At 38.9% G+C, this 14,601-nt stretch overlaps 1 protein-coding gene and 1 pseudogene across 4 annotated transcripts in view; one reads left to right on the top strand and one right to left on the bottom strand.

The window, feature by feature from the left end:
* The window catches only part of LOC102486499 (cell cycle progression protein 1 pseudogene), a 7,160-nt pseudogene extending 2,913 nt beyond the window's left edge, over nt 1-4,247 (top strand).
* Nucleotides 1-14,601, bottom strand: part of IL1RAP (interleukin 1 receptor accessory protein) — a 155,166-nt gene that overhangs the window by 23,139 nt on the left and 117,426 nt on the right. For all 4 annotated transcript variants that reach the window (XM_006156716.3, XM_006156713.2, XM_006156714.3 and 1 more), the window contains exons 6-8: nt 13,421-13,492; nt 10,110-10,236; nt 6,843-6,991 (exon numbers count right to left, since the gene is read on the bottom strand). In XM_006156716.3, the coding sequence (XP_006156778.1) occupies nt 6,843-6,991; nt 10,110-10,236; nt 13,421-13,492 (348 nt within the window). The remainder of the gene's footprint in view (nt 1-6,842; nt 6,992-10,109; nt 10,237-13,420; nt 13,493-14,601) is intronic.

Below are 14,601 nucleotides of genomic sequence, written 5' to 3' on the forward strand. Positions count from 1 at the left end.
GGCATATGCTGAATTTCCAATGTATTTTTAAATACAAATAAAACTCTAATTTAGAATTTTTAATCTTAGTTTTCTTCACTAATTTATAAAAGATGAATTACTCTGATAATTGTCAGTCATTTTTTACAAATATCGTTCAGAGAACAGAAAATGAAGAGCTGACATCTCTCTTTAAATAAAATGGAGACTGTTCACAAAGCACTAGGAAAATTCTTGGATTTAAATACATATCCAATACCTCTACACATGTTTATGTTTTATTTTTAGATCTGTGTGCACGTTAACAGTTCACATGGTTGATATTTGATCATTTACTGTAATGAATATATGTTAGTTTAGCTGTAGATGAGGTCAGGTTGTGAAGAGATTTAAAATGCGGTAAGTTTGGAATATAATAAGAACAAACAACTAGAAGGTTTTTTTTGTTTTTTGGAGAGGTTTTTGCTATAGGGCACTTGCGCTCACTAGACAGACAAAGACAGAGAGACAGAAAGCGAGAAATCACCCCCCAGGGGGGACGGCCACACTGCAATCCCTTCTCCTCCATTCTCCTCTCAGGATCTTGGGCACGCACGCACACACGCCCGGTGTGAGTTTAAGTCACCGGGTCCGAGATTTGAACCGCGGTTGACTACATGGGAGTCCAGCGACATAGCCATTATGCCAACTGCTGGTCCCTAAACAAAAACCTTATTTAGTTAGTGAATTTGGGAAGGTCAAAGGACAAAGGTCACTACATAAACATCAATAAATTGCATTTCTATGTTTTATCAATACATAATTAATAAAAATTAATTTCATTATGATAGGAAAAAAACCAAAATATTCAGGAATAAGTTAAATAATATGTGTGTAAGACATCTACACTCAAATCTAAACAATTAAATTGCTGAGAAAAATCAATGGAGACCTAAATAAATAGGAAGATGTAGCACATTCATAGATTAGAACGCTCATTATCATTAAGGTTTCAATTTTCAGTCACTGGTGCCTGGAGCTATCTATGCCCACCGCCACTGTGACAGCCAGCTCAGCTGGGCGGAGGTGGCGCTGCCCCTTCAGGAGTGTGATGTAGAGATGGTAAATTCTGCCACAGCCAGTGACAGCTGTGAGCTTACCCAGAATGCTCCTCTGTGGAGCAGGAGGAGCTACAAACATCACAAACCAAACCAGGAGAAAGCACTCAGAGTGGCGCATGGTTAGTGGGAGACACTGCTTACTCAACTTTGGAAGAAACCAAGTCAGCCACTGCAAGAGGGAGAAAAGTGATCTGAAGAGAGTGTCAGTATTGGAACTGCCAGTGATGACTCTGGGACTATTACCCACCAGTCACCTAAGTTAGATGAAATGGGAAATCAAGAATTATGGTTGCTAAAGCAGCACTGAGTTCAGATGCCTTCAACACGGGCTCATCCTCTAGCATCCAGAATGCGTTCTGTCAGCCAGAAACCGTCCTGTCATCTCGGCCTAGTGACGATGAATAAGTAGTGATGGAACCAGTAATTAACCCGGTTCTGCCTTAGACCGCACTGGGCTAGGAAGAAGCCAGTTTCTACTTCAGAATCTGAAGAACGGGTACTTCCCGAATGAACAACTGAACCTTCCAAGGAGCTGTAAATGCCAACCCAGCAGTGGTCTCAATAAGCGTGTTTTACTTGCTTGGGTGATTGCCATCGGCATGGGATTTGGACATTTCTAGGGCACAGTTCAGATTCAGAAGCATCAACAGTCAGAAAGATGAACTGAATGATACGAAGGATTACCCTTCTCAATGTCAACAGCAACAAGTTCTACAAACTGTAAGTCATTGAAAGAAAACCTTGTGAGATGTTGGACTCACTGAAGCAGAGAAGGTGGACTCTGAAACTCAGAAAAATAACCTTGTTACAGAAAACCAGAATTTGAGACTATCACTGGAGAGGCAAGTAAAAGCCTTATCTTCATTGCAGGGTGAGTTAGGGGAACTTAGACAACAGATTAGAATATTGGAAGATAAAGGGACGAGTATGGAATTAATTACAGAAAAATCACAAACTTAAACAGCATTTGGAAGAGGAAAAGCAGAAAACTCACAGCTGCCTTAATCAAAGAGAAGGCCCACTGGCAGAAGCAAAGATGTTGAAGAAGGAACTGGAGAGCGAACGGGTAGTAACTACGGCTCTAAGGGTGGAACTGCAGCAGTGAAGTGCCAGTCAATCAGGGCAACTCAGATTCTCCCAATGCAGTGCGTGATGAAAAGGAAAGAGCAATCTTGAGGGAGAGACTCACTGAGCTGGGGCGGAGGCTAAACTTCAAACAGCAGCGTTCTGATTGGTGGGAAAGGCTGTCTGTTGAGGCAACAGATTTAACTCCTACTTTAAAATCACAAGTAAGGATCAGTGAATCCTATTTTATTTCTTTTCAGTATAGACTATAACAAGATAATATAAATATTTTTTCTTCAATTTTTTACTTACTTATGCATTGTTAGCAAGTTAGGAGTGAACAACACAAATTTTATTCTGAAATCAGAATAGCTTATATACAACAATTCTATTATCTTATCGTTTTTTTTGTCCCTTCCTTATACCTATTTTATTATGATATCTAATACTACAGAGTTGTTGGTGAAGGTAGAAGTACAATTAGGAACAAACTCAGCAAGCTACACATTCTAATGTGTGTGCTTCATAATTTTAATCCACATTTATATCAGTTTTGCACTCTATAACATGAAACTTACCTAATCTTCAAAAGAAAAAAAAAAGATTTCAATTACCCCAAAACTGATTTTAAATTAAATAGAATTCCAGTCAAATTCCCAGATTTTACATAGAAATTGACAAACTGATACCAATAATCTGTATGAAAAAAATATATACATGCTCTATAAAATAGTCAAATCAATCTTGAGAAAGAAAAAAAAAGAGAAAAAACATAGAATGGAATATCTGATCTCCTGACTTATTTTTAAGCTATGTTAATGAAGAAAGATGATACTCTACTAAAGACAGGTAAATAGAAAAGAACACAGAACAGACTTACACCCATTGGTTCAATTGCTATTTTTGGCCAAGTTTTAAAAACAATTCAATAAAAAAGGAAAAAGGAAAGAAAAAAGGGAAAAAAAATATGATGGTGAAACAACTGGTTATCTGTATTGAAAAACAACAACCCCACCACCACTAAACTGTAACCCATAGCTCACAGGGTGAAAACAATAATTTGAAATAAATTATAGGTCTAAGTATAAAAGAAAAATGTTCAGAATAAAATACGGAATATACTTTTAACTATAATATAGGCAAAGACTTCTAATATAGGATTCGTAAAGCACTAACAGAAAAGAAAGAAATTGGTAAAATGAACTTCATCCAATTTTTAAAAATTCTATTTATCTAAAAAAGTGAATTTGGGGTTGGACAATGGTGTGTTGGTAAAATACAGCACTGCAAGGCTGACCAGGTGAGAATGTTCTAGATTTGTGTCTGGAGACCTCCTTGAGTATACTGGACACATGGATTCCCGTGATCAGGGGCTGACTGAGGCTAAGGGTTCATCATAGGGTCAAAAGACTGCCAGGGGTGTTGTTTCTGTGTTTCTTCTTCTTTCTCTTTCTGTGTCTTTGCTCAGGGAAAAATATATAAACTTAAACCGAGTGAAAATATTTACAAGTCTTACATCTGACTTACATTCAGAATGCGTATGAATATCTCATATAACACATTAAATCAAAAATATAAATAACCAAATAAATAATAGGCCAAAGATTTTAATGGACATTTGACAAAAACAACTATTAACTAATGATCAATAAGCCCATGGAAAAGTGCTCAGCATCATTACCATCCAAGAAATGTAAACTAAGAATACAATGTGATCCCATTAGTCATCTGATAGTATGGCTAAAATTTAAGTTCGACCACTCCCAAATTTGGTGAAGAAGTAGAGAACTTGAAATTTATATACATTTTTAGAGGCAATGTAAAATGGCTCAACCTTTTTCTGGTTTCCCATAATGTTAAACATACACCTTCCCTTACCCCTTTTGTATCAACTGTATGTTTAACATATTTACATCAATGACTGCCTGATTAGATGAAACTGTGCTGTCAGCGAGACCTATGCCAGTGAATTCCTCTACCCTAGGCCCTAGCCCCTTCCTATCATCTTCTCATTGAAGTATACACTGCAGAACACTTTGTATTGTTTGTTTGTTTGTTTGCTTTTTGAGAGTTTTTTGCTATAGGGTGCATGCGTTTGCCAGAAAGACAGAGAGAGATAGAGAGACAGAAAGTGAGAAATCACCCTCCAGGGGGAATGGCCATGCCGCAATCCCTTCTCCACCATTCTCCTCTTGGGATCTTGGGCACACATGCACACACGCCCAGCGTGAGTTTAAGCCACCGGGTCTGGGACTCAAACTGCTGTTGACTACATGGGAGTCCACTAACACAGCCATTACACCAACTGTTGGTCCTGTAGAACGCTTTGTTAATAAACTCAGAAAGAAACCCCGTATCCTTATCAAATCAGGTATCACCTCTCAAGTTCAGCATTAGCTGAATAGAAGCCAACTACTGAGCCACAACACCTCTGGTAGCACTGGACATACATAGCTGACAAAGTTCTATGTCACCTTTCAGGACAGACCATCGGGTTTACTGAATCCACCTGCAGGTCACATTTCTGAGATTGTCCATATGACACCATTGAGAGCAGGGGCTTCTTTGTAAGTGTAGCTTCTCAAATAGCTCCGGTGAGCAGGTCTGTGTTTCACTCCCACATTAAACATTATTTTAATCGATTGTTTCGATGTTATCCATTTGATATCATTAATTTATGTCATCCTGTATAACTTCCCAGAATACATGCATCAGAGAATTATTCCCATAAAATGCTCTATATTTAAGGAATCTGGAGTCAAATATATTTGAAAACATATTTCCTATGATAATCCAACCTTCTGCAGTTATCCGTGTTAAAGGTTAATAACTCTAAGGGGTTCTGAACTAAAGTAACTTAATTTTGTTTATCTAGATTTCAGTGATACTTATTTGAGTATAAAAGTCTTCGTCAAATAACACCTATGCAAATCTAGTGGAAATAATAAGAGCCAACATTTACCGAGTCTTTAATAGATAATGTATATACGCCAGTGACTGCGCTGAACTGTCTAAAACAGCCTGAGGAGGCAGTTGCATTATTTTGCCAATTTGAAATATAAATAAATTGAGGCTCAGGGAGATTAAGTGACTCTGCCAGGTCACAGAGTTAGGAAGCTGAGAAAGTAGGATTTCAACATAGGGCACCTGACTCTAGCGCACGAATAGTGCTTTGTATTCCAATAATGATTCTTGGCAGTGTTCTTGGGAACTAACCCTGGGCAACTGTTTTCCATCATGGACTTTAGTCTTCTCTCTTAACAGTGATTTCTTTCTCTCTCTCTCTCTCTTTTTTTTTTTTTTTTCTTGGAGAGGTTTTTGCTATAGGGCGCGTGTGCTCGCCAGGCAGACACTGAGAGACAGAGAGAAAGTGAGAAATCACCCCCCAGGGGGGATGACCACACCACAATCCCTTCTCCTCCATTCTCCTCTCGGGATCTTGGGCACACATGCACACTCGCCCAGCATGAGTTTTAAGCCACTGGGTCCGGGACTCAAACCACGGTTGACTACATGGGAGTCCAGCGACATAGCCATTATGCTAACTGCTGGTCCCTTCACAGTGATTTCTGAGGAGCAGTAGCAATGAAATACCATATGCATTTCAAGTCTTTGCTTTCTACTTCTTACACTGTAACAAAACATTGAGGTGAATCCTGTTTTTTAATTAATTAATTAATTTTTTTTAATCAGTTAAAAAAAAAGTCCTACCTAAAAATGTAACAATTATGAGCTAGATTTTTATTTTTATGTTTTCATATAAATATTATAGGCTCCATTATGGATTAGGATCCAAAATGATTCTGCATGTGCTGATCACGTGTGCAATAAGTCATCATTCGCTTTCTCCAGACCACTGAAAAGCTTTCTTGAAGGAATTAGCTGTCTAGGATTCTGTGTTAGATGAGAGACCCAAAGAGAATGTTAGACACAGCCTGTTTCGGGAGCCACAGCTCACACCAGAAGGGTTTACAATTTTTATTTATTATAGAAAAATAGAGTAATATCAACATAGAGTCCTTTTTACATCATTTAAGATCACAGACTAAATAATTTTCATTTTAGCAATTGGGGCAAGTGGCATAGTATAAACCTACTTAATACTGATACATAAAGTTTAAAGTGTAATTTTAAAATTATATTTTTCTGATAATATTTATACTTTATTTAGCCATTTACACACAGTGAGATAGTGGTAATTTGTGTTTCTTTAGTATAGATAATGCTTCTAAGAATATAGACGGCTTCCTGCCCTTTGTTTAGGAAAAATTCCAAAAGTATTAGGTCAGACAGTATGGTCATTTTTATGACTCTCGGACTCCTCTCTCAATGATTTCTAAAAGGGTCTTTATAATTCTCCCACAACATGTGGCTCTACCAGTTTCTTTATATTCTTAGTAGCTTTGAAGACTTTATTTTTTATTTTCAGAATTGTATAGATACAAAATTGCACCTTATTATTGTAATCACATGGGTTTTTTTAAAAGTCAGATTAAGGTACTAACACTATTAGAAACAGCATTTGAGCATCTTTACACCGATGGAAAATTTCTCTTTCCATTCTACCTCGGTTCATTACTGTATGTTAGATATTACGATAGGGGCCGATGCTCTTGTTCGCAATCTCTCCTTGTTTCCTTATTCACCACAACGTTACATTCGGCGTTCACGGATTCATTCTCTGAGTGCATCCATTACCTTTCTGTTTCACCTTGGCTGCTTTGTCAACTTCCCCTCTGGCATTTCTAGCATGACAGACATAGCTGTGCTTGAGATCCTCAGCAGTAACTTTCTTGATACTCAAAATCAGAGTTCTTATTTCATCTTCTGTTCTAGTCTGACTTATACTAGAAATAGGAGAAAGAAAATCAAAGCATTTGTGAGACTCACGAGCTTTTAACAGATTGTTTTGATTCTATCCATTTGATGTCATTAATTTATGTCACCCTGCATAATTGTTCCCAGGATACATGCATGAGAGAATTAGTCCCATAAAATACTCTGCACTTAAGGACTCTCCAGTCAAATATATTTGAAAACATCTTTCCTATGATAATCCGACCTTCTGCAGTTATCTGTATTAAAGGTTAATACGTTAAAGACTCTAAGGGGTTCTGAACTAAAGTGACTTAATTTTCACTGTGTGTGAATCAGACAAGCAAGCAACCACAGAGCCCCCAGATCAGTCCAGATGCAATGCTGGTAAGCTGTTACTGCAACACAATGGTTGCAGGGTGGAATAGGTAGGGCTGGCCCTGTAGGCTCAGTGGTTAAGGGAGCCTGATTCTACAGTGCAACTGTGGTTCAAATCACTCCAGCAGTTTGAAAAACATGCTGGGTGTGTATGCATGTATATGTGCCCCAAATAACAACAGGAGGGGAAATGGAGAAGGGATTGCAACATGTCCACACCCCATGGGGGTGCTTTCTCCTCTCTCTCTCTCTCTCTTTCTGTCTCTCTCTGGCAAGTGCACGTGTCATTTCCCTGTCTCTCTTTAGTGATTGCATGCACCTTCTGGCAATTTCTTTAAGGTGGGGATAACTAGAGTCCAATAAAGTACTGCTGTTTCCCATCTATGCTTCACACTATCCCAATGTCTAGATCAAATTCCAATGTTAGCTTCTTACTGTAGATCTCTCTTCAAAGCAAAATAAGTCCTTTGCTCAAATTTCTGGTATAGGTTACTGTATTGGTTTAGAAAGAGGCTTCTAAGGCAATACCAAATGGGTTTTGATCCAGATTCTGCCACTTATTGGCTATACAATTTGGGCTAGATAAACCATAATCTTCCTATGTTTCTCCTTTTGTAAAAACGGGACAGTGATAATGACTACACAGTGAAATCCATAAATATTAGAAGGATGCTTAATAAATATTCATGTAGGCCATTATTATTATCCACTACAAATAGTTAATACATTTCAGTGATTCTTAAAGCTGGGATTCTAAACAGAGGTAGAATATTTGCGTAAAAATGCTGAACTATCATAGTTAAATTTGAACTATTAAAAAAAAAAAAAGAAAGAAACCGTTCAGATCAAATACATTTTTAAAAATAAATATATCCAAATCTCAGAGTCAGAGAACAAGCGCTTTGGATCCAAGATCAAGATTTCAAATCCCTTTGAACTACACTGCTTAAAGGAGAACAAATATCTCCAGTATGGCTTGCTGTCATCCAGACTCTCCTTTTGATTGGGCTTACTGTCAGTTGGAGAATTTGGTTCAGTCGCTAGTTATTACATTATATTTAAATATCTGCACTATCATTGCTACTCAGAAAATCTGCCTAATTAGGGAGTTAATTAATACCTAATGGAAAGCAGATGTTTTATAATTTCTGCATGAAATCTTAGCTTAGTATTAGGAAAGCTGTATCTCTTGAATTCTAGAAATTCAAGTATCTTAAGATATATTTAGGGCTGCCAGGTGCTCTGGTGATTAAAGTGCTGGATGCACACATGGCCAACTGAAGTTCAAGTCCTGGATCTGGTGGCTTGCTTTCTCACTTTGTCTCTCTCTCTCTGTCTCTCTCTGGTCAAATTAAAAAATAATAAAAATAAAGCAATTCCTTATAAAACATATATCTGCACATATGTGATAAGTGCTAAGGTTGTGGAGTTATTTTCTCATGGAGTTGGTCAGCTGCGACGTTTTACCATGATCAGCTGCAAAGTTCTACCAACTGTAGTGGCAAAGCAGTTGCTCTCTGGTAATGTTATAACTTCGTTTACAGAGGAATCTTCTGTAGCTTTCCTCTTTGTCATCTCCCTTTTAAAGAATAAGATTTATTTAGGAGTAAAATAATCCAGATTTTTATTTTAAGAGTGAGTTATATCACTGTCCATTTGTTTAAAAAATAAAATTTAGGAACCAGCAGATGGCATAATGGTTACGTCACTGACTCCCATATGCCCGGACACAGTTCAAGTCCTGGACTTGGAGGCTTGAAACTCACGCCAGATGCATGTGTGTGTGTGTGCATGCCCCAAATCCTGAGAGGAGAATGGAGAGGAAGGGATTGTGGTGTGGCCTATCTCCCCTGTGGGGTGATTTCTTGCTTTCTGTCTTTTTGTTTCTCTCTGTCTCTCCAGTGAGCTTACATGCCCTTACAGCAAAAATCTTCCTAAAAAAAAAAAAAAATTAAAGAACATAAACATGTTCAGTCAACATTTTAAAAAGATCTATTATAAATACAACACAATTGTTATGTGAATTAAGAAGGAGAAGGGGACAACAGGAGGTACATGCTCACTGAAATACAAGAAATTCGACATAATTTTCTGAGACACAAATAAACAGGTCCAGACTCCAAGATTGACAGCTTCACTGATGGGCTTTCATGTATCTATAACCCTGTTATGGCTTTTTCTTTTTTTTTTCTTTCTTTCTTCCTTCTTTCTACCCTCGCCCCAGAGGGGATATGCATTTACCAGAGAGACAGAGAGAAAGAAAGGGAGAGGGAGAAAGCAGCCCCCAACAAGGTATGATTATGCAGCAATCCCGTCTCTATTTCCCCACATATTTTGGACACATATGCATAAGCACCTGGCATTTGTTTCAACTCACCAGATCTGGGATTTGAACTGTGCTGTCAGCCATGTTCCCTTAACCACTAGGCCATGGTGCTGGCCTGCTTTCTCACGCGTATCGAATATGTATTCTTTCTGCTTCCAAGTGGGTCTCATAAGTCCATGAGAATATGACTGAATTTAATACAATAGGGTGTGTGCCCTCTGGACACAGCCTCAGGGCCATTCTATTTCACTGTCTGAGGGTTATCATGTAGCACCTGGCCTGTGGATTGCAAGTCCACTAACGCTCCTAGGAAATGCAGTCACTAAAGATTTGGAAATCTTGCTGAATTTTAACAATAGGCAAAGCTGAGAACTCACTGGTGAACATCAACAGGCATTAGACAGAGGGACAAAGGTTAGTCACCCCGTTGCCTGCCCCCATGATACCTTTCGTTAACGGTGACATCAATAGCGACATCATCAGGCTTTTTCCCGTCAATGGTCCACCAAACCTCATTGCGAGAGTCTGTCAGGAAACTGAAATAGACTTTACAGGGGATGAGGAGCTCCTCTCCTAAAAGCAAACAAAATAAAAAAATGAAGTTAACCTATTACTCTGTAGTTGTCACACGGCTTGTATAGTGGTTCTATTCTATGGCTAACCAGAAGCTACGGAAGTTCCATGTGACTGAAACCCTACTTCCAACTAATTCTCCAGTGGACCACACTAAGGTACCACATTTTGCTCCCAAACAAACAAAACCCAGGAAAGGTAACCACCTTTACCTGAAATGATCAGAATGAACACTTTTTAATATCAAAAAAAAGGTTATAAAATGACAGCACTTGTTATAGAAGATTCTGACATGATCGTTTTTGGTCCTAACCCTCCAGGGGACTGCCCATCTGCTTTGTTATGTCCCTCCGAAATAAAGGGTAGCTGAGGGAAGTGCTCCAGCTGCTCGGTCCTCGGCTCAGGGGAGACGGGGCAATACTACCACTGAGCGAACTGACTGAGGAGGCCCTGTCTGGAAATGCTCAAGCTACAGAGGTGCACTCAATAAATGTAAAGGCAATTCACAAATAGAAGATTCTGTGCTTTCCTTCTGAGATGGAACATGAGGCTAGGGAGAACTTGGGCAGAAAACAGTAATAATACCAATCGCAGTAACAGAGAAAAAAAAAATCACTGAGAACTTTGTACCAGTTGCTGTGCTAAATATTGATTGTTTTTTAATGGTCTTCTATTTTATCGAAGCACTATAAGGTTTTTAAAACAATTTTCCTTATTCACGAAAGAGCACATGTGAACACATGGAAAGAGAAAGAGTGAGTGAGAGAAAGACGGGCATCTCCCAGGGTCTGATTGCAGCGTGCACACCTTCCTCCAGTCAGTCCTCCAGCTGTCAGACTGCGAGCTCTGGAGCATGCATCCTGTATATTTCAGGTTGACCAGCCAGGGAGCCAAACTTCAGGTCACCACATGGAATCCAGCTTCTCTTGAGCAACACATTACTGCTACGCTACCCAGCCAGTTCTATTTTTTTATTTTTTAAAATACATGTTTTACAGTTGTGAAAGCTGAAACTTAAATCAGAGTCCTCGGTCAAATAATTAATGGGTGGCAGGTCAGGTTTGACCTAGACTGACCTTTCATTCCAGTTCTCAAGGAACAGTTCTACTTTATGCCCACCTGCTTCGCTGGTTAGCTGTTAATATCCACTGCTTTACTCTTTAACAAAAAGGGTCTGAGGACTGGCAGATAGCATAATGGTTACCTTGCTGGACTTCCATGTAGTTGACAGTGGTTCAAGTCTTACATCTGGCAGTTTAAAACTCACACTGGGCCTATGTGCATGTGTGCTCAAAAACCTGAGAGGAGAATAGAAGGGACTGCAGCATATCCATCCCCCTGGGGTGATTTCTCACTTTCTTTCTCGCTGTCTCTCTGGTGAGTGCATGCACACTATAGCAACAATCTCTCTCTCAAAAAAAAGGTGTCTGGGTTAGATGAAAGATTATGTTGTCACTTAATTTAAACTTAAGTATATCTGACTGAGTGGTCATATTCTATTCTCCCTTCCAATGCAGTTTTTGAGTTTTTAAAAAATTACTTATTTATTTATTATTACGTTTGCTATAGGGAATGGATGCTCAACAGAGAGAGACAGAGAGAAAGAGAAAGTGAGAAAGCAAGCTATCAGGTCTAGAATTCAAACCACGGTCAGCTATGTGGGAGTCCAGCACCTTAACCACCATGCCATCTGCTGGCCCCCCAATGTATAGTTCTTAAGTCTTTCCTTTCCAGTTATTTTTTAAATCAATATGTCACTAAGGGAGATAAGGTGAACATGGATTTGGAAATATTTTTGTCAGCATAATATGAAAGGAAGATGAAACATATTTAAGTGACCAGTAAGAGTTTACCCTGGGACCAGCAGATGGTGTGGTGGTTAAGGTACTGGACTTCCACATGACCAACCACAGTTCAAGTCACAGACCTGGTGGCTTGAAACTTATGCTGGACATGCGTGGCCAAAAATATCTCAAGAAGATGTAGAGAAGAAGGGATTTCACTGTGACTGTCCCTCCTGGGGGATGATTTCTCTCTTTCTTTTTCTCTCTGGAGTGTGCACATGCGCTATAGCAAAAATATCTTTAAAAAAAAAGATTTTACCCTGACAGCAGTAAAAATTTCATATTACTATACAAAGCAACTGCTAATCCAAGGAAATTCCATCTGAAGAATGGAATATCCCTTAGTGTGTTAATGATATTTTATAAGGCAAATTATATTTTCAAACTTCTTTTAAGTTTATTTATTTCTTCCATGAGTGAAACAGAGACAGACAGAAACAGAGTGAGAGCCAGTAAGCCAGGGAGACAGCACCACTCCAGGGTATTGAGATCATAATCAACCCCCCATCCAGCCAGTCCTGGACCATAGGCATGCACCAGCTAGTGTACTGAGGGAGGTCTCGGGAAGCAAACCTGAAACCTTCCCATATCGGTCAACCCTAGAGTGCAGTATCTTGCTGCAGTGCCTCAGTCAGTCCCCTGCAAACTTATCTTAATTTTTATTTTTTGGCATTATTATTCATCTCAGTGGATAACTGCTCCCTATGATCTTTGACACATTTGTCTCTAGTGTCTTTTTACCCTCCTTAGGTTTAAACGTAGAAAAGGTTAAAATTTTTTAGTTTTCCATTTTTTAACTGTTGAAGGCTTTATAAGAATAACAACAAATTAGGCCTTATTTGGTCATGTAAAATTAGTTTCACCCAGAATGAAAACTGTGAAAACCAAAACAAACCCAGAAAGCCACAGCAAACATGCGGGAGTGTGCTGAATCCTGGGGTACTAGTTAGGAGAGGTGTTACTTATTATAGTCACAGTCTGGTCTGCAACCCCGGCCCCAGGTCCTTTCATGTTAGAGCAGAGGCTGAAGGATGTCTTGTGATCATGTTGCAGACGTGGCAAACCAAAGCTCCATGCAGGAAGTTTGCACTGAACAGAGATCGCTAATCAGCAGAGGAAGACTCAGGGAGATACTGATAGAGAAAAGAAAGTTCCCGAGCTGCCTGTCAGCTGATGTCCAGCGGTGTGTTGCTTTCTGCCATTTCTGTTTAAATGTGTACACTCTTTACAATACCATTCTTTCTTCATAATGTCTAACTTACATATCTACCTTAAGTGGCTTTTTTATTCCTTATAATCAAGAGAATGCAACTGAAATTCAGAGGCACAGTTATAATTACCTGGTTCTTTCTCATAGACCACATGCTCATTGGGTGAATGGATCTGGGGGGGCATTGCATTTTTTGGAGAGCCTGGGATAGAGAAGAAATAAAAAAGGGAGATGATGTTAAATCAATGTAAACTTTAGTAACCCACTTTAAAAAATCTTCTCCACTGTGAAGTCTTGTCCAACTTCTTGGCATAGTTGTTTAATTCTTGAGGTGGCCCATAGTCCAATATTTACTCAATAATTGTTCTATAAAGTTTAACATAATAAGAAATACTTATTGGATCTCTACTGGATCTCTTGAGACAAAGTCCCTAAAACTCTTGAAATTTCCTGAGTGATAGGAAAAATAGGAATATTTTCGGTTTTGATATTTGATCTTAGTTCCTGGTTCCTAAAACAAAAGTTTCTAAGATGCTCAAAATTTCTGGAGTTTATCTGAGTGTCTTCTGGGGTTGGTCCCATATCCTAGGGTTAAAGGAGTCTGATCCCATATGACTGACCATATGTAATTCAAGTCTTGGCCCTGGTGACTTCAAAAACATGAAGATACATGTGCATGTGTGCCCAAAATCCCAAATGGAAGAGGAATGGAAGAGAAAGGATTAAAGCATGACCACGCTGCATGTGGAGTCATGCTTTAATGACCTCTCTTCCTCTCTCTATATATCTATCTGTCTCACTTTGCTCTCTCGGGGAGTACACCTGCTCTCTAGCAATAAAAAAAAAAAGAAAAAAGTGTCTTTTGTATGCTAATGAGATGGGTCCCTTCACAGTAAGAGCTGAGGAGCAGACAGTACAAATCATAATTAAAGGGCTAAAACTTTCAGTACTGCCCCGCAGCTGGAAATGGAGTCAAGTGTCAATGATTTAATCACTCACACCTATGTAATGAAACTTCCATAAAAACCCTAAACAACTGGGTTAGAAAAGCTTCTGCGTTAGTAAACACATCCACATGCTGGGAGGGCAGTGTACCCCAATTCCAAGCCACAGAACCTACATTACTTGGCACCCTTCAAGACCTCACCCTTTGTGCTTTTTCATCTGGCTGTTCATTTAAATCCTTTATAATATCCATTAAAATAAACCAATACACTTAAGGAGTGTTTTCCTAAGTTTTGTGAGACATTGAAGCCAACTATGAAACCTTAGGAGGGGGTTGTGAACCCTTGGTTTGTAGCCAAATCAGAC

Source organism: Tupaia chinensis, unplaced genomic scaffold, assembly GCF_000334495.1.
Source record: "Tupaia chinensis unplaced genomic scaffold, TupChi_1.0 Scaffold000515_1, whole genome shotgun sequence".
NCBI lineage: Eukaryota > Metazoa > Chordata > Mammalia > Scandentia > Tupaiidae > Tupaia > Tupaia belangeri.